This window comes from Camelus dromedarius, chromosome 18, assembly GCF_036321535.1.
Source record: "Camelus dromedarius isolate mCamDro1 chromosome 18, mCamDro1.pat, whole genome shotgun sequence".
Classification (NCBI taxonomy): Eukaryota; Metazoa; Chordata; class Mammalia; order Artiodactyla; family Camelidae; genus Camelus; species Camelus dromedarius.
In genome coordinates, this window is record NC_087453.1 from 19,378,971 (window position 1) to 19,397,693 (window position 18,723).

An 18,723-nucleotide genomic window follows, 5' to 3' on the forward strand; every position below is an offset into this window, starting at 1 on the left:
TTGAGGACAGGGGAAGGGCACCATTTAGGTCAATTATAGAGGGCTTCCTGGAAGAGCACAGATGGCCACAGGAGGGCTGCGGGATGGGAAAGGGGCCCCAAGCCTCCCTCTGCCCTTGCCGTGACATTCTGAGTGACCCTGGGACTTTTGTAAATTCTACAAAATGAGGGCCAAATTTATCCTGTCCATCGGAGCAGGTTCCTTGGCTGCCACCATCTATCCCGGGGGTGCAGAAAGTGGCTGGTGGGTGTGATCAAGCACATGCAAGGGGCACATAGTGGAAGCGCGTCAGCCCCCACACCTTTGCCCACTCTGGACCTTCCCTGACACTGCTCCATCCATCCTCCCCTCTCCAATACCTTCTTCAGCCTGGTTTCCTCTACTTCTCTGGTGGCGCCTTCTTCTTCACCCTCTGTCGTGATCTTACTTCTCCCTAATGGACACCTTCTCCATGGGTGACCTCATCCACCCCAAACTTCGCCCCAAATCTCAGCCCTTCTGTCCCCCCTGGGCTCCAGATCCAGCCGGACGTCTGTCCCGCACCTCACTCTACTCGTCATCTCCCCCACACCTGCTCTTCCTCCTCAGGCTTTACTTCAGTAAATATCTCCATCATCAACCCATCTTGTGCCAGACATCGTTGGCTCCTCCATTCTTTTTTTTTTTTTTTTTTTTTGGCTCCTCCATTTGTATGCCTCACATCTCGGTCTCGGTTGATTGTAACCCCCTACAAAGATGAATGAATGAATCAAGGAATGAATGCGAGCTTGCTGAAGGCGGAGCCAGGACGGGTCGCGACACGGCCACTTGCAACCATAGAGTCCGCCCAGAGGCTGGCGCTAGAGTGGCCGCATGCGTGGCGGCGTGCTCCCGGCTCTCTCGGAAGTCTCCCAGGGAGGAGGCGGAAACGGAACTCTAACCAGGGCCGAGAAGGACTGTTGCCGCGTGTGGAGGTTCACCTGGTGAGCGGGACACCGGAAGGGTCAGCTCGGGGCGTCCCGGGTCGTCAGGAGTGGGGGCCTGAAGATTCGGGGCCAAAGAGCCTGGAGGGGCGTAGTGGGCGGGACCCGAGGTCTGAGGGCCGAGAGGGGCGGGGTCGTGGTGGGGCCTGACGCGCGGAGGGGCTGGGAGAGGATCCGCCGGCCCTGAACTCCCTGCCCCGCAGTCCCCAGGCTTCATGGCGGTCCGCGCGTCTTTCGAGAACAACTGTGAGATCGGCTGCTTTGCCAAACTTACCAACACCTACTGCCTGGTGGCCATCGGAGGATCAGAGAACTTTTACAGGTGGAAAGGGAGCCCCATTCTGGCGGGCAGTGTGTGGGTAGGTGGCGGGAAGAGGTATTGGGAGTCGGGGGCTCCGGCAGAGTGAGGGCTCTGGCCTTTCGGCCCCGTGACCACCGAGTCCGTCTCCCTACAGTGTGTTCGAGGGCGAGCTCGCTGATACCATCCCCGTGGTGCACGCGTCCATCGCTGGCTGCCGCATCATCGGGCGCATGTGTGTGGGTAAGCCAGCCCGAAGACGCCGAGGGAGGGAGTGGAGCTTCCCAGAACCTTTAATTGTACTCAGGACTCCGAGTGACCCAGGGATTTACAGGCTTTCATCCATTATCTCCGGAGATTACAGAATCTCTCAGGCCTGGGCTGGACCCAGTCAAGTGTCAATAGATCAGGGACAACTTCTGGTGAAAGCTTCTGGATCATAGCAATCACAAATAACAGTAAGGGCTTTCAGTTTACACTTGTTTCATTCCTTCTTCACGAATATCCAGAGAGGTAGGAATTATTGGCCAGTTTGACTCATGAGGAAGGTGATGCTCAACCCAAGTGATTCACCCAGGACCGTACCTAGTTTGATGAGATTGGAAAGTCATTTCTCCCCTGGCACTGACTCTGGGCAAGTTGTATCCTCTTCTGAGCATCCATTTCTGCCTCTAGAAATCGACAAACTAAGATTCTGAAGCACATTGTTCAATGATCCATTTAAATCTTAAATTCCCTTTACCACGCCACTGAGTACCCCTTTACCTCTCAGCATTGTGGACTCTGGTCATTGGTCCTTTCTTTGAGTGGGATCTGTCTGCCTTTATTGCCACCCCTTATTTCTAGTTCTGCTAATTGGGGCCATATAAGACTTTGTTCCTTTGTTTTTTAAAATAAGCCTGGACTCTTGAGTATTTTCTTATTTAGGCAGAATACTCTTATCCCTAACCATGACCTTTGGACTTAAAGTTAGTTCTTAGATAGCAAGGGATAACTTATCCTGACTGCTGGTTTTTTGTGTTTTGTTTTTTGATGGGAGAAATTTATAGTTCAGGAGTTCAGAGTTGTGTCCTTGCAGAGATAGGCAGAGGTTAAGTCATTGTTGTCATAATATAATTGTAGTTCATTCATGTTGCTGTGTATTGTGTTTTGTGTAAGTATATTCATTCACAGTGTATTCATTCATTCTGTTGACAGTGGGCACTTGGGTAGTTTTCATTTTGGTCTGAGTAGTGCTGCTGTTTTTTTTTTTTTAGTGGAAAAATGTGTGTAATTCTATTGGATATATAATACCTAAGAGAGGAGTGTCACAGGGTATGTGAATATTCACAGTAGTAGATGATACCTGATTACCTGAAGTGTTTGACCAATTTACAGTCCTATTGCTTGCTGTATATCTTTGCCAACACTTGGTATTGGCTTTGTTTTTAAAAATTTATTAGCCATTCTGGTAGGTGTAGAGTATTACCTCAATTTTTAAGTAGCAAAATATACAACTAATGCCCAAGAACCCTTCCTGTTAGTGCTGGCCTGCCCTGGTTGATGATGGCGAATTGGACAGGGTGTGTTGGGACAGATTCCTAGGCCATCTCTTGCCTGTCCAGTGGGATTCCTGGTCCCTCCCCGGGGGTTGTATGAATCAGTGGGTTGGAGGACTGGAGTCTGAGTCTAAAGCTTTCCTGGGGAAGCTAATTGGGTTGAGTTGTAACCTCAGCCTCCAGTGCTCAATAGGTGTCTTGTGTATTCATGGTCCATCCTTGCCCCACCCCCACCCCCAATTTGGGTCTCTCCAGGGAACCGGCATGGTCTCCTGGTGCCCAACAACACCACTGACCAGGAGCTGCAACACATTCGCAACTGCTTACCAGACTCAGTGCAGATCCGGCGGGTGGAGGAACGGCTCTCAGCCCTGGGCAATGTCACCACCTGCAACGACTATGTGGCCTTGGTCCACCCAGACCTGGACAGGGTGAGGCAGCTTGGCCCAAGAGTCCCAGGATATTAGCCTAGTCAGTGGTTAGCCACTGTTCTTACCTATTAAGCAGGAATTAAGGATATCTCTTGTGGCTTTTCTTTATACCTGGGCTCTTGCAGTTTAGGTATTCAATGGAATAGTGATATTAGAGGCCTTCCATGATGTGGTCAGTGTCAGAAAGAAGCTGAGGAGGGTATTAATCCTTCAGAATCGGGGAGGTTGACCCCTCCAGTCCTGCAGCCGAGGCCAAGAGAGAAGATTGACAGCTGAACTCTTGAGTGTGGGTTAGCGGAAGGAGGGTGATGTGGAGACCAGCCTCTGGCTCTGCGGGGCATGTGTGGATATTAGGGGCTCCATAGCCTAGACTCTGCTCCAAGATGTATCCCCACTTTTTCTGTGTGAAACTTCCATGTGCAGCTACAGAGCTGGAATGAGGAACTTAGGGAGTCACACCCTGGGTGGGTGTGGGTGTGGAGGCCCTGGGTTAGTTGATCTGCTTGTTCTAGGCATTGAGCACAGTGCCTTTGACTGACAGGAAACAGAAGAAATCCTGGCTGATGTGCTCAAGGTGGAAGTCTTCAGACAGACAGTGGCTGACCAGGTGTTAGTAGGAAGCTACTGTGTCTTTAGCAATCAGGGAGGGCTGGTACATCCCAAGACTTCAATTGAAGACCAGGATGAGCTGTCTTCTCTCCTTCAAGTCCCCCTTGTGGTAAGCATTCCTGTTTTCTGACTTCTGTCTCCTGCTGGGGTAGATCCCTTGGCCTGGTGTTGGGGAATATGGGTTATGACTATCCCAGTTTGGAATTGGGTCTGTGGGTCAGGGAGCAGGGTTTGGGGAGAGTCCTTATCAGGAAGTGGAGAGACTTTGACTGTTGGGACCATGATTCACACTGAGCTATCCCTTGGCAGGCGGGCACTGTGAACAGAGGCAGTGAGGTGATTGCCGCCGGGATGGTGGTGAACGACTGGTGTGCCTTCTGTGGCCTGGACACAACCAGCACAGAGCTGTCAGTGGTGGAGAGCGTCTTCAAGCTGAATGAAGCCCAGCCTAGCACCATTGCTACCAGCATGCGGGATTCCCTCATCGACAGGTATCTGGGCCTCTCTTATTTTGAGGGGATGGGTGGGAGATGCCACCTAGAATGGGAGCCACACTGTATTCATACTAGTAGGTTCTGTATTCATACCAGTAGGTTCTCCTCGCATGTGAGGCCACATCCGCACACTGCCAAGCAGTCATAGGACACAGCCAACAAGCATTGCCCGAGTATCTGCCCATCCTCAGCTTTGAAGACCTTAGCTCAGTGTACCCCTTCTCTGGCAAAGCTTCCCTCTGGTCCATCTTATTTTATCACTGACCACATTGTTTTGTAGTTTATATCCACATGTGTGTCAGTGTCCCTAGCCAGTAGTAGCCAGAGACAGAAAAGAGCTGTTTATTGAGGGAAGAAGAGAAGGCTGCTCTTAGGAACTGAGGAGACCCCAGGTGCGTAAGGGACTTGGGGGGTCGGGTGGTGGGGATTGCATGAAAATCACAATCACCTGGATTTTTGTAGGTTAAAGAAAGAGCAGATTTTTGGGCCCTAACCCTGGAGATTCTGGGGAATTACTTTCTAGAATCTCTTCTTCCCTTGAAAGAAGATATTTAATCCCTCCTCTCTCATCCTCCATTTAGGGTACTTCTCCAGGCATGCCATACCCAGCTAGCACAGGAGTCTATGAGGATAGAAACCCTAAAGTAGAGCAGGTACCCAGTTACAGACTGGGACAAAATTTCCCTTCACTTTCCTTCATTCATTCAATCACCTGATACTCATTCAGTCCTGTGGACAAGGCACCATGTGGGTTAGTCAAGCAACTTAGTGCTACGTCCTGCTTTCGAGGGACTCAGTATTGCAGGGGAGAGAAGATGTAGTGGCCACACATAACTTAGCTACCTCCAAAGAAGAAATACAAGGTGCCTTACATGGCTTTGGAAGCTCCCATAAGACACTTTGTAGAATCCAGGAAGGTTTTGTGAAGGACACATCATTTGGTCTGGGCTTCAGGGAATGAGTACTTAATTGGATATACAAAGATAGAGTGAGGAAGCACTTCAGACAGACCCAAAGATGGGGAAGTGTGGAAGGTGTAAAAGGAAAAGGTTCTATGCCTAGAGTGTTGAGGACTCTGCCCATGTCAAGAACTTTGACCATAGGCTTGTGTTTTGACCTCTGGTCTATGTTTCGATACTTGTTAACATAGACTCCTGGCATTACCTCTCAGATTCCCTCAGGCAACCATGTTTGGGTATTTTAAGAACCTTCTCTGGGTGATTCTGATGGGGGCAGTTTGAAGATCACACTGACAAACTCTGTGGTTGGCACTGGAGAGCAGTTGAAAGGGTCTGCACAGGAAAGTGGTACTGGTGGTTTTGTCATTTGTTTAACAACTTCTTTTGGAGCACCTACTGTGTGCCATACAGTAGTGATGTGGTGATGAATACAGTATATCCTCCCTTTCTTTCTGGAACATAAACTCTCATAAAGAAAGCAGCACTTCCACAACTAATTAAAGAACAAAACAAAAAACTTCTTTGCAACCTAAGAACAGGAAGAAATTTCTGTAACCTGATAACTGGTATCTAGTAAAGAAACTACAGCAGATGTTACATTTAATGGTGAAACTTCAGAAACTGCCGGGCAGAATTGCCTACAGTCAGCAGCACTGGTCAGCATTGCAGTGAGATAGATAAAGAAATGGGTATTGGAAGAGAAGAGAAAAAACTCATTAGCCTCGTTTGGTTTTGAACTGATGAATTTGAGGTACCTGTGAGACCTCACAAGGAAGGTGTCAGGTAGGCAATTAGAAATATGTACTTTGGTTTTATAGTCATGCACATAATTATCACCTCCAGGAAGAATGTTGTGGCCCCAGCCTTGCCACTGGGGGGTTTGTGGCCTGTGCATGTCCTTCCCCTTTCTGAGCCCTCTTGTTTCCTTGTCTGATGTCTATTGGACTTGACCTCTCACGCTTTGATTTATAATCAGTAATGGATAGAATAAATTACTGAGTTGACCCACCTGAGTGGAGAAGGAGTTACTTTTAGTTTTTAAGCATTGAGAGTTCTAGACTGGATTGTGACTCAGGGGAGCAGTGGAATCTGGAAGGGGCTGTAAGTGTGGCTCTTCAGAGATGAGCTGGAACAGAGGTCCTGGGGTAAGGGTGGAGGCAAGCACCTTGAGAATGGAGGGTGAGATGTGCTTTGTGAAGCACCTACTGACAGTGCTCTTTCTTCTCTCTAGCCTCACCTGAGTCACCTTCAATGCTGTTCTGTGGGCTCCTGGCTCTGGACCCTCTCCGAGTCCCACCCAGTCTGTCCCGGATGTTGGCAGGGCGGTGGCAGAGAGCTCACTGGGACTCAGTGGCTGGTGCCCAGCCCTTCTTCACCTGTGCCCATCTCCTGAATCTATAGTTACTACTAGTTACTGTAAAAATCTGTCACATCATGCTGGCTGGCTGGCCCTGTGGCTTCTGGCTGATCACTCTTCTGTTCTGTACCACCCCATTAAAGGGCAGCTTCCTCTGGCCATTCTCAATGTGTTGTCTGGGGACCTTGGCCTGCACCCAGCCCCCCACCATTGTTCCAGAGGGAAGGTGGTGTAGGATGCACACACACTTAGTTCTGCAATCTCCCACCCCACTCCGCCCATTATGAGATGGGTGGTTTCATCCCAGGGCAAGAGGAAGAAGCACTGTCTGCTGTGGTTCTTCCATTTTCCACACAACTTCAGCCTCATCCTTTTGGATTCCAAAAGATGAGAATCTGTTTCAGCTCTTCCCTGGGCCAGTTTGAGTCCTGTAAGGACTCTGGGCCACCTGGCTGTAGGGCAGTCCTGTCCTCTTTGACCCAGGGTGGTTGGAAGTTGCTGGCCTGACTTTTAGGTGCCCTGAACTGCCTCAGACTAATCTGGGCAGGCCCTTTCATTCCCTTAGGGCTTGGTTGGGCGCAGAGCCAGGCTGGAGAGGCGGTGGTGCCTGGGGCCACTCCAAGCATTTTCGAGCTGCTCTTGGGGTGGGGTCCGGGACTTTGGGGCAGGTTTGGCCGGTTGCTGGTGAGTGGGATCAGGTTTGTTGAACCCGGCTCTTGCGCCCTGAAACTTTCAGGCCGGGTGGCCGGGGGCGGGGTCGTGCGCGGTGACGTCAAGCCGTCAGCCCCTCCCGGGCGTCGCTACGCAGGCGAGCAGAGCGCGGAGGCTGGTGCGGCGCTGGGATCTTACTGACCCGCGGCTGAGGCGGCGCGAGGTGAGGGGTGGTCCGGGACGGGCTGGGACGGGCCGGGGGTGGTGCGCGGCAGGCCCCACACCTGACCGTCCTCTCCTCCTGCAGAACATGGGCGCTCAGCTAAGCGGCGGCCAGGGCTCGGGGGAGCTCGCGCAGCCCCGGCCCCGGCCCCAGCCCCAGCCCTCGGCGCCTGAGGGCCCTGGGCGGCCCCAGCCCTCGGCGCCTGAGGGCCCTGGGCGGCCCCAGCCCGAGCCCAGCCCCTGGGGGCCGCTGGACGACGTGCGCTTCCTCATCGTCTGCACCTCCTGGTACTGACTCGCCGTCCCCCGCAGTTACTACCCGTCGCCTCTGGTCGTTCCGTCCGCCTCGCCTGGACGGGCCCTTGTCTCTCCCCACTGCCCGGTGTCTCTCGTCACCTTCCCCCACCCGGAGACGCGCGGAGAGTACGGGAGCCCACGGGGGACTGGCAAGAAGCCTCTGCAGCTTCGCCTAGGGGCACCGTCTTGCCTCTGGCCCCTCCCACTTCCCCGAATTTTGTTCGCTTCTCAGCCAGCACCCAAACCAGCTCAGACCTTTATGCTCGTCCTCACACCACAGTTTCTCCAGACGTCTGGTTCCTGGGGCCATCTCCCTCGTCACTGGCTTCCAGAACCAGGCCAGGGCTTTTGGTAAGAAGACTCCAAGGCTGCGGGCCTAACCTCACCTGTCTGTCCTTTCATGCTGAAAACTGGGCTCTTGCTTTTGTTCCTGGTCGTGGCACCATGTACCTTGACCTCAGAAAAGACCTTGCCACGGTGACCCTGCCCATACTTCTCCTGCAAGGGCTTGTTCCACCACGCTGGGTGCCATCCTAGTATTATCAGCCTGTATTCCTGGGACCCCAGTAACAGTGGGCCTCCAAGGCCAGCCTTTTGGAGATGGGGACATTTGATTACTTGGCTGGCAGATGAGATGCATGGGGCAGCTCCCAGATACCACAAAGTGCCCTGTACCTCTTCTCCCAGAAGCTTCTTAACGTCACTCTTAGAACCCGATCCTGTACCCACATCCCAGGGAAGTGACACATTCTGTATTTTTGTTTTATTTAGAAATGATTTAAAAAACATTATACAAAGGCTGATCAGTTTAAAATGTGACTGACACTGAAATGCTGTGATGTTCCCCAGATTGAGGGGAGGCTGGGCTCTGGAGCCCCCAGTGCTTTGCCCCTCTGTCTGTCTGCCCAGTCCCGGGATGATGGACAAACAGATGACACAAGGCAGGAGAATCCATGATTGGAAGCCTCCAGGCTGAGCCCTCTCTGGGCCTGGCCCTGCATCCCTCACATCTGCAGCCTGGGCTGCCTGCCTCCATCTCCTGCTCTTTCTCAGCTGACCTTGGTAGTACCAGGAGCCAGTGGGGAGCCTGGGGGGCCTAGAGCTTTCAAGAAGTGAGAGCACCAACCTGAGGAGTGGAGAGGAACCAGAAAGGGGAGAAGGGAGGCCAAGAAAAGATGGATAAAAGAGACACTTCTGATCTCATCTTGGACCCTAGAAGGGTCCATCGGTGAGAACTCAAGGCCCAGCCAGCCCGCTTGGATGGCCTGGGCAGGTAATGGCCTCTCTGTGCTTCATTTGAGGGCACAGTGAGAATTACCCTTGACCTCCCAGGGCGTACATGAGTTACATGTGCGTGGACAGGGGTGAGCTAATAAAGTGCTTTGCAAAGTATAAAACACTGTACAAACCTATGAATCACTAATATCTCTGCAGTTGTTGCCCACCCGCCCCAGGGAGCCCGCCCTTGGCCAAAATGAGAAAAAAACAAGGATGATGACAGGGAACACAGTGGACCCATGTAGGTGCCTCTGGGACAAGAGCGATTTTGCTTGAGACAGCTCCCAGGGCAGCAGGAGTCCCTGTCTGCTACAGGTTAAGCGGACCCAAAGCCCAGAGGCCACAGGGTGGAGGCAAGGCCCAGGGTGGCATCTCAGGCCCTGGTAACACCTGAAGACTGACACCTCCCCTTGGATTTGGCAGAGAGCCAGTGGACATCGCTGAACCCATTGGTCTTGCCTACAGCTCCTCAGTGACATGCAGGGCTGCCTGTTACTGGGCTGGAGTGAGGCAAGCCAAGCCCTCAGCATTCCTGCTGGAGACAGTGAAGGGCAGGCCCCTAGGCTTGGGGCTGCTACCAGTTGCTGGTGCCCTTTCTCAAGAAGCAGTGCAGGAAGAAGGGCCCAGTGAGCTGGGTTAGTGAGGGCCAAACTCATGGTATAAACACTGCTTCTGGGCTGAGAGATTGAGTCCGTCTCAGCTGTAGTCTCAGAGCATGGGCTCAGCACTTCAGAAGGCTGCCCTGGGCCCTTACCCCAAGGCCATGAGAGTGCTGGCCTGGAGCCATTTCTGTCTCACCTAACTAGTCAGGCTGAGCCCCTAGGCCACAAGTCACAGGCTGGAGCAGGGCTGGGGAGTAGGGGAATGGGGAGAGGGATGGGGCAGTAAGGATGGTTAAAAACTCAGATCAGCCTCCAGAGGTGAGGTTAGCTCCTGCTCCAGCCCTTTAGCCTCATAAGCAGGGCCCAGCTCCTGGGTGTCTGGGCACTAGAGTGGCCTTAGCAGCACCTTTGTCCTTATCGCTGGAAGGGAGGGCTGGCCTCATCACCAAGACAGTCACCTCTAATTCACCTAAAGCTTCAAGCAGCCTTTGCAGAATGGGACTTTAAACAATAGTGACAGGACATTGAAATATTCACGACGTGACAGCTGGGTCCTTGTCAGACCCAGCTGGGCCACAGCCCTGCCTGCAGCTTGTGACCCTAAATCCTGGGTCTCAGAGGAGACCCTGACATGTGGAGCAGGTTTCCTGAGGGATCTGCTGTTGCCAGCAGGGGAAACCCAGACTTGTTGCCCACTGTGTTGGCAGTAGGGGTCCTGTAGCCTTGGAGGACAGTGAGGTGGGGGTGAGGGGACATCTGACCAGCAGGTGTTGGCAACGGGGGACCAGGACTGGTGGCATCTCCCAGATGGGGCTGAGAGTGCTAGAGCTGGTTTCCCACAGAAGGTGCTGGGCCCAGCCAGGTATGGAGCTGTAGTACCTCATGGACACCACATGATGCAGTGACAACAGGGCCTCCTCCTGGCATGGTCCCTGCTTCCTATAGGGCCTGACTTATTCCCTTGCTAGGGAACAGTTTACTCAGGACAGAAGGCTGGCAGCTGGGTGCCAGACACCCACCCTGGGGCACAGCCACCATCACTCCCTGCCCCATGCTCAGCCTAGGCCAAGGCACCACCACTTCAGCTACATGACCCCTGGCCTGGGGCCCTGCTGGCCCTGGTGGGCAGTGGCCACAGCTGCCCCTCAGACCCTGGTGAGGAAGGGCCTGGCTGGCCAGACCGAGTGGACAGAGAGGGCTCTGGGCTGCTCACACCCACTCCTGGACTGGCCGCTTATAGTAGGTGACAGGCTGAGGGCCTGCCTTGGTCTTGAACTGGAAGATGGTGTAGACCAGCACCAGGATGCAGAGGGACAGGATGCAGGGGATGACCACAGCCACTGCGTTCACAGAGCCTGGCACGTCGTTGATGGTCACCATGATGTCCACGTCATCCTGGGGCAGCCGCCGCTCCTTGCGCCGCTCCACCTCCTTCTGGTTGCATCCCATCCAGTCACGCAGGATGTTGCGTGGGTAGCCTGGCTCCACGCTCAGTTTCTGGTTGTCAAATTTCCAGTAGTCCCGGCCCTTGTAGAAGTAGGTATAATCTGCAGAAACACGGTCCAGTATCACCACTCCCAGGCACTTCCTGCACCTGCTCTAGGCCAGTGTGACAGGGCATAGGGTGCTGTAGCAGCGTGGAGGAGGGGCTCCTCTCCCACCCGGGAGGAGCCCCAGAGGAGCCCTGAAGGAGGGACGGGCACATGAGGTGGTGGGAGTGGCGTACTGGAACACTTGGAGGTGGGAGGTATGCAGTGCTTGGTTTACCCTGCAGATAGTGTGGCTGGTCACGGAGTCTGACCTGCCCAGCTGCAGAGGGGCACCCAGGACCTGGAACAACCCACTGTCATCTTAAAGGTCCTGGGGAGTCACTGAGTAGAATTAGTAAGTTCAGTTTGTGCCTCCCAGACAGGACCCTCCTCAGTCTGGGGGGCACAGCTCTGTCATACTGTGCCCATCCTCCCCACAGCCCCTTGACATGGGTCAGATCAAGCCCCCAACTTAGGGCTTGGACAGCACTGTCTCCATAGCTTTAGGGCTGAGCCAGCTCCTGCCTAAGCCAAGGGAGGCAGTGAGCAAGACTCCTCCTGTCAACAGTGGATGCCACCTCTTTGTGATTATCAGCGATTTTTTTGGCTTAGCACACATGAGTTTGCAACACAGATTGCAGGGTTGCTGGGACCCTGCTGGAGGAGGGGCTGGAAGGAAAGGAGGCAGCAGAGCTTGGCAGCCACCACAAGCCCCACTGCAGCAGCTTTATCAGCCCAGCCAGTCCACAGAGGCAAAGCAACTCTCCTGTTGGCTGGCTCCCCACCCTGGCTGGAACTTTCATTGGCTTAAGTTCTTGATGTCACCTGTCTCTGAGGTTCCCCAGAGAGTGAGACCATGTGTGTAAAGCATCAGGTACACAGGAGAGCCACCAAATAGCAGCTCTGCCCCTGTAGCTGTTGGCTTTCTTAACCAGTGACGTCTCCTTGGAGAGCCCTTCCTGATGACCCTCTCTGATGTGGCCCTCTGCCTACATGCTCTCTCACAAGTGCTTTCCCTTACTGCATTTGTTGCCACCTTATTTGTTTTCTGCCTCTAGACTGGGAGCCAGGGATGCAATGCAAGTCTTGTTCCAAGCTCCATCCCCAGCCCTCCCACACAACCTGTCTTTCAGTAATTATTATGAATGAATGACTCTTGTCATTCCATATAAACTAAAACACACTGACAAGATGATGATGATGATAACAGCTAAAACTTACATGGCATGGGCCAAGTGCTCTACATAATTTATCTCAGTCCTCACAAAGCCCTATGAAGTAGGCACCATTATTACCCCATTTTATAGATGCAGAAATGAAGTGATTTGCCCAAACTCATAGTAAGTAGTGGAGGCAGGATATGAAACCAACCAGACTGGCTCCAGTCTGTACTTTTGACCAGATCATTGGAGATGGATTCAACAAACATTCATGGATACCCACTCTGCACCTGGCAAGACCCGACCCCTCCTCATGAGAAGCTTTTAGTCTGGTGGGGATAGAGGCTGTGAGCCAGCCTGGCCTGCAGGAGGACCTGAGGAAATGTCTCATAAATGAAAAAGGCTTCTCTCTCTTATCTTCAAGCCCTGTGAAAAAGCACCTTTGAACTACCACATCCATTATTTCAGGTCTGATAATGCGAGGAACTCGTAGAGTACATCTGAGGACCACTGTTAGAGAAATACTGTCTGAGGAAATTAAGTCAGTCTGTGAAAACATCTCTCTATTGCAAAGCATTCCTGCAGATAAGAAGTTATGACTTGGTAGCTGGTAAGAGAGGATTCATTTACTGTGTGAATATGTCTTTGCCACCAGGCAGTGTTTCTCAAACCTGGATACCCTGAGATTATGCCCGCAGGCCCCGATGAGACCCACATGAAATTAGACCCCCCCCAACCTGGCCAGACCCTTACGTACATCCTTCCTTGCTGATGAAGGCCCCTTGGGGAGCCTGTGGGATGCCCTTCCACACGGTGATGGGCTTAGGGTAGCCAGGGTCTGTGGCACGCCGCTCCTCACTGTAGCGCCAATATCGCTCGCCTTTGAAAAAGTAGGTCTTGCCCACAGGTTCCCAGCGCAGAGCTGTGTCGATGCCTTCTCGGGGCAGACAGCTGCCCAGCTCCCCCAGGCTGTGGGGGTACCCAGGCTCCACTGTCACCTCCTTAAACACCCAGTACTTGTCACCTGTGACCAAGAAGATCCAGGTTAGCTGTCCCCAGTCATTCACTGGCAGAGGTTGTGGCTAGAGCCACTTGCCCATCATCCATGTGCCTGAAGTCATTCATGGAGCCAGACTATCAGGGGAAACAGGCCTAGACCTGCTTGATCCCTGCAGCAGAGGCTGGGGCCCCTAGGCCCAGGCAGAGCTCGGGGGCAAGAAGCCAGAATCTAGTCTCAGATCCCAAGCTACTCGGCCCATGCTGCCCAGGCTCGGTGCCCCGCCCTCTTTTCCTCTCATGTGACTTGCTCCTTTCTTCTCTCTGGGTGACCTCAGCCTCTCATGTCTTCGCACACGTAGTATTCCCCCAACCTTCCACCAGTGACACAAATCTTGAGGCTGAGGCCCACAGCTGCTCTCCCAGTGGACCTGGCACCAGACCCAGGACCCTGATCGCCCACCGGCCTCTGGGCATCTCCAAGTCAGCTTCCAGAATTCTTCATCTCCCCTACAGGCTCCGTCCCTCACCAACCTTCTGCCTCCCAGGGCCCCTAGGAAGGTGGCATCACCTTTGACCTTCTCTTTCCTTCTCCTCTTGGCACTCACCCTCTCACGAGGCCTTCTTAATCTTCTAGCCTCACTGCTCCTCCCTGGTACAGGCCTTACAGACTCTCTCTCTTCAACTCCAGCAGCCATCTCAGAAACGGCCTCCCCTCCTCTGCCCCAGTTGCTGCCTGCCTCCTGGCTCGCTGCTGCTCAGAAACAGTGAGTGAACTTCCAGCCCTGCCCTAATGGATCAAGGCCACAGTCTGGCCAGGCAACCAAGGCTCCTCAGGACTCTCCCCTGACCACCTTTCCAGGCCACTTCTCACAGCTCTCTGGTGGGGCTTCATGGCTGTCCCATGGGTCTTTTAAGGCCCTTTGAGCTGCTCTTTTGCCCATGTTGCTCATTCCTCTTGGGATGCTTTCCTTGCTTCTCACTAACTCTCTGTATCTTGCCCTTCTGAGGCTTGGCCCGAGTCAGGATAACTGAAGTGAAACAACCTAGCACGGGGTGGGCCTGCCATCCAGCTAGCTCCCCCTTCCCTGACCTCTCCAGCCTGTGTGACCGCCTCCCTCCAGGCTCTTACAGAACTGACAGTATGGCCTTCCATGGAGCACTGGATGGTCTTCAGTTGCCTGGACCACCTTCTACTTCATGTGGGTGAGGTTTGTCGCCCCACCAACTTTGGCACATACAGACCCTCAACAACCACACTCTGACTTGATTTCCCCAGATTATTTATTGCCTGCCTGCAGGGATCTGTCCTGTCAGAGGTCAGCGTCTCTGTTAGGGCTAGAAGGACCTATGCAGGGCATTTGCCTCTCACCTTGCCTCTTTCAGTTTACAGGTGGAAAAGAGGGTCTTGAGAAGGGCAGGGAACCCTCCCAGGTCCCTCCATACAGGCTACATTACCTTTGAAGAAAACAAATCTTCCATCAGCCCTTTCATAGGCTGCGTCTATGCGGGCAGGCAGGCCCTTCCAGAACTGCTCAATCTGCATGGGGTAGCCCTCCTGCACCCGGTTATTGCGCAGGCGCCAGAACCAGCGATCCTGGGGGTTAAGTGAGGAGAGAAAGAGGCATAGCCTTTGAATCCAGTGATCTCAGCCTGGGGCTGAGACTCCAACAACCCAACACTTTCCCCTGGTCCCAGCCTTGCAACCTTCCATGAAGTCTGTCCATTTACAGCTTCTAACTTTCAAAGCCCTATTTGGAAGACAGGATGCTCATCAACTCTCTTCATGTAAGGCTCCTGAGGATGCTTGCTGCCCAGTGGGCCTTGAGACAGAGCCAGCAGATAGGCCTGGTGGGAGGAGATGTGGAGCTGGAAGAGATGATGTCAGGGCCTGGGATGACCACATGAGGGCAGCAGAGAGTCACTGACATCAGCAGGGCCACACCCCAGGCTGTGGGAAGCAAGGGGTAATTGCTGAGCCTGGGCAAAATGTGCTCCTCATGGCTGGCTCCATTCAGGAGGGCAAGGACCATGGGAAGTAAGCTGTGGAAATTTCCCCAAGACCTCCACTTACAGCTGCATGACCTGGGACCCAGTACTTAAAGAGCTTCACCTGCAAATGGGGGCAATGAAAGGGGGTCAGATAAGAGATTATAGGTGAAGAGCCTAGAATAGAACAGGGCATGTAGTTGGTGTTGAGAAAATGGCAGCTTAATAGGCTGAGAGTGTGAAAAAAGCCCTCCAAACTGGTGCCTTGTCCCACTGCAGCCCCTGGATGGTAGGCAGTCTGGGTGAGGCCTGTCACCTCCCAGGACCTCAGTTTTCTTATGTGTAAATGTGGGTGATAAAACCCAGACTTGCCTGGGGACTGTTCGGTTGGAGGATCCAAGGATGCAGAGGAATGAATGTGGTTTGTAAAAGATGGTATAAAAGCTAGAAATGATTTGGTCTTTTTTTGGAAAGGTATTTTACAAAGCACTTTCACATCCAGTGTTTTAAACCTCATTTTGACTTTCACAGCCCCATGTTAAGTAGATTTGAGATATACAGAGTCTTAAGGAAGGCCAAGTGACTTTCCTAGAGCCATTCAGTGAGGGCAAGACTGGGGCTGACCCCTGTCACTTGATTCTTGTGGTCAGATCCAAAGCTTGGAGGATTCCACAGGGGAGTGGGGCAGCCCTCCACAACCACCCTGTATGACAGAGATATGCTTCCCAAATCCCTTTTAGTGGAGGCCCTCTTGCCGTGGTGGCCCGGAGTGTGGTCAGCAGGCAGTTTTCCACTGTAAAACTTTCTGGGTTGGCCTCAGCCTCAGAGAACTCCCCCAAGGTCACACCCTTCCTCATCCAATGACTGGATAAAGTTCCAGCCATTTAGGGCCCAACATGGGACAACTCTGATGAGCCATTCTAACTCCAGAACTCCCTGTGGGGGTGGCCGGGTCTGCAGTGGGCCTAGTTTCTGCTTATCTTCTCCTCCTGCCCAGTCCTGCTTTCTCCCCCTCCTTCCCACAGACATGGGTCCTAAAGGTACTCCTTGGGGGAGGGTAATAGCTCAGTGGTAGAGCGCCTGCTCAGCATGCACAAGGTCCTCGGTTCAATCCCCAGTATCTCTAGTAAAAAGAAATCATAATAATACCAAAGATACTCCCTGGTCACAATCCTGCATCCCAAACACTGCCTCAGAGTCTGTCTTCCTGAGAACCCAGCTACAATACACAAAGTAGGCTGACCCCAAGCCAGTCCATGGCTAGAGTGACAGGAGCAGGACAAGGGACAATATGTAGCCTGGCCAGCTTTCTGTCAGGAACCAACCTCAGCCCTGGCAGGACATGGAGACAGACTCAGACACCGCTGCATCAGTCCCTACTCCAAGCCACCATCTTGACAGCCATGACTCATTTGATCTTCACATACCCTTCATTAGAGAAGTGACTCCCCAGCTTTCAGGTGGAGGAACTGGGGTCCAGACAAGGGAGGTGACCTGCTCAGAGTCACAGACCAGAAGCCAGTCTCCAGCACTTTTCCCCAGCATTAACCCCTGGGAAGGGGCAGGGTCTCCACTCTTCCCCCCTCCCTCTTGGAAACAAGTCCATTCACCCAGCAGCACCAGAAAGAGACCCCGTGTCCTGGCCTCTGGGCCAGCTCCCATCCAGGCCCCTTAACAGGTCTGATCCCAGAGTAGCAGCCTTCTGCTCCATGGTGGGGAAAAGAATGGGAGGGGAGCACCTAGGTCCTACCTTAAACACAAACATCTCGCCCCGGAAGAGGGCCACTGTGTTGAAGTTGCCATCACAGATGTTGGGCTTGGTGCCCGGTGTAGATGGCCGGTCCCCCAGGGGTGGCCGAGGGGGCCTGGGCTGGCGCTCATGCTTCCTCTCCGATGGTGAGTGGATCCTGCGGACGGGGAGCGTGGGGAGGGGCCTTGTGGGCTCCAGGGGCTCGGCAGGGGGTCCTGGAGAGAGGGTCTGTGTCTTAGAGTGGGGCCAGCCATTCCCAGCCTCCCACTGCCACAGCCTCATCATCACCCAGGCAGCTCTAAGACATGTCCGTCACACGCCAGCCTCCAGCCCCCTTTCCCTTTTTTTTTTCCTTCCCCAATCTTTGAGAAAATAGCTGAAAATAGCCATTAAATAGGAACCCTCCTCTTTCTATCCCTAAATCTGGTATCTTCTTTCTTCTCTCCTGTTACAAGAGAGAACATGTCCCTTCTTAGGCTCAGTGACCCATACGCTCTTTCTCTGCTCCCCTCTATACACGCTGGTCCCATTTCCGTACTCCCCTTCATTCTTTATCCTGCTCCAAATGGCCCCTGCCCCATCACCTACTGAAACTGCTGTCAAGATCACCAATGATCTCCATGTTGCTAAATCCAAGGGTTATTTGGCTCAGCTTTGATGTTAGTATGAATCATCCAGGGGTCTTGATAAAATGCAGATTGTGACTCAGAGGGTCTGGGGTGGGGCTTGTGATTCTGCCTTTCTTCAGGCTCCCAGGTGATGCCAAAATTTCTGATCTGGGGCCCACACTTTGAGTAGCAAGGTCATAGAAACATTTTCCTTGAAACACTCTTTTCTCTTTTCCAGAACCCTGGACTGTCTTGGTTTTCCTCCTACCTCCTGGGCTGTTCCTTCTCAGCCTCCTTTGCCAGCAGCCTTTGCTTATCCACCCTGCTAGAAAAGCTGAGGTACCCCTGGGTCCTCTTCTCTCTTTTTCTCTGTTTTGGTCCTGAGGTCAGTACTTCTCAATTTGGGCTAAGGGATCACCTAGGGAGTTCTTATAGCCCCTGATATTCAGGAGACACCCCAGACCAATTAAAGCCAAATCTCTGTGGGGTGAGGGCTGGGTATCAGTATTTTAAAAATTGAAATCCCAAGGTGACTCCAATGGGCAGCCAAGTTGAGAATCTCTGCCCTAAGTGATCTCATCCAGGTTCATGGCTTTTAAGACCCTCTATGTTAGAGCTGTCTAATAGGATGTTCTGTGATGACATAGATCCTCTATATCTGCACCATCCAGTATAGTACCCTCTAGCCACATGTGGCTATTGAGTACTTGAAACAAGCAACTAGGTGTTAGTGTGGCAGAGGAAATTTAATTTTATTTAATTCTAATTAATATAAGTTTAAATTTAAAGAGCCGCATGTGACTAGTGGCTACCTTGTTGGACACCAAAGATCCCAAATCAATATTCCAGCCCAGATCTCTGACATACAGAGGTCAGTCCTATTACTCCACAATTACAAAACCCAGAAGCCTTGGTGTAATCCTTCCCCTCACACTTATGTCTAATCTATCAGCAAATATGGTCCATTTTATTTTCAAAATGCCTTCCAGTCCC

The 18,723-nt window shown here is 52.7% G+C and overlaps 3 protein-coding genes across 4 annotated transcripts in view; 2 read left to right on the plus strand and 1 right to left on the minus strand.

Moving 5' to 3' along the window:
* Positions 1–837: 837 nt before the first annotated feature.
* On the plus strand, positions 838–6,805 carry EIF6 (eukaryotic translation initiation factor 6). 2 transcript variants are annotated; one of them, XM_010975173.3, is made up of 7 exons: positions 838–962; positions 1,166–1,284; positions 1,418–1,503; positions 3,054–3,229; positions 3,771–3,947; positions 4,148–4,329; positions 6,523–6,805. In XM_010975173.3, the coding sequence occupies exons 2-7, from the start codon at positions 1,178–1,180 to the stop codon at positions 6,530–6,532; spliced, it is 738 nt and encodes a 245-aa protein (XP_010973475.1). In that variant the 5' UTR covers positions 838–962; positions 1,166–1,177; the 3' UTR covers positions 6,533–6,805. The 2 variants fall into 2 exon arrangements, with proteins under 2 accessions (XP_010973475.1, XP_031289793.1); XM_031433933.2 differs by having other exon boundaries at positions 909–982.
* Positions 6,806–6,987: 182 nt separating this feature from the next.
* On the plus strand, positions 6,988–9,215 carry MMP24OS (MMP24 opposite strand). The gene is made up of 2 exons (XM_031433936.2): positions 6,988–7,522; positions 7,607–9,215. The coding sequence occupies exon 2, from the start codon at positions 7,610–7,612 to the stop codon at positions 7,814–7,816; it is 207 nt and encodes a 68-aa protein (XP_031289796.1). The 5' UTR covers positions 6,988–7,522; positions 7,607–7,609; the 3' UTR covers positions 7,817–9,215.
* The window catches only part of MMP24 (matrix metallopeptidase 24), a 42,196-nt gene continuing 32,682 nt past the window's right edge, over positions 9,210–18,723 (minus strand). Inside the window, exons 6-9 of the mRNA XM_064475739.1 lie at positions 17,123–17,337; positions 14,842–14,980; positions 13,145–13,411; positions 9,210–11,245 (exon numbers count right to left, since the gene is read on the minus strand). Of these exons, the coding sequence (XP_064331809.1) occupies positions 10,908–11,245; positions 13,145–13,411; positions 14,842–14,980; positions 17,123–17,337 (959 nt within the window). The 3' untranslated portion in view covers positions 9,210–10,907. The remainder of the gene's footprint in view (positions 11,246–13,144; positions 13,412–14,841; positions 14,981–17,122; positions 17,338–18,723) is intronic.

Excerpts from the sequence above, each read along its gene's own strand:
- EIF6 (XM_010975173.3), top strand. The coding sequence starts at position 1,178 with ATGGCGGTCCGCGCGTCTTTCGAGAACAACTGTGAGATCGGCTGCTTT. Across the intron at positions 1,504-3,053 it reads CATCGGGCGCATGTGTGTGG|GGAACCGGCATGGTCTCCTG; the intron begins GTAAGCCAGCCC and ends GGGTCTCTCCAG. Across the intron at positions 3,230-3,770 it reads TCCACCCAGACCTGGACAGG|GAAACAGAAGAAATCCTGGC; the intron begins GTGAGGCAGCTT and ends TTTGACTGACAG.
- MMP24OS (XM_031433936.2), top strand. The coding sequence starts at position 7,610 with ATGGGCGCTCAGCTAAGCGGCGGCCAGGGCTCGGGGGAGCTCGCGCAG.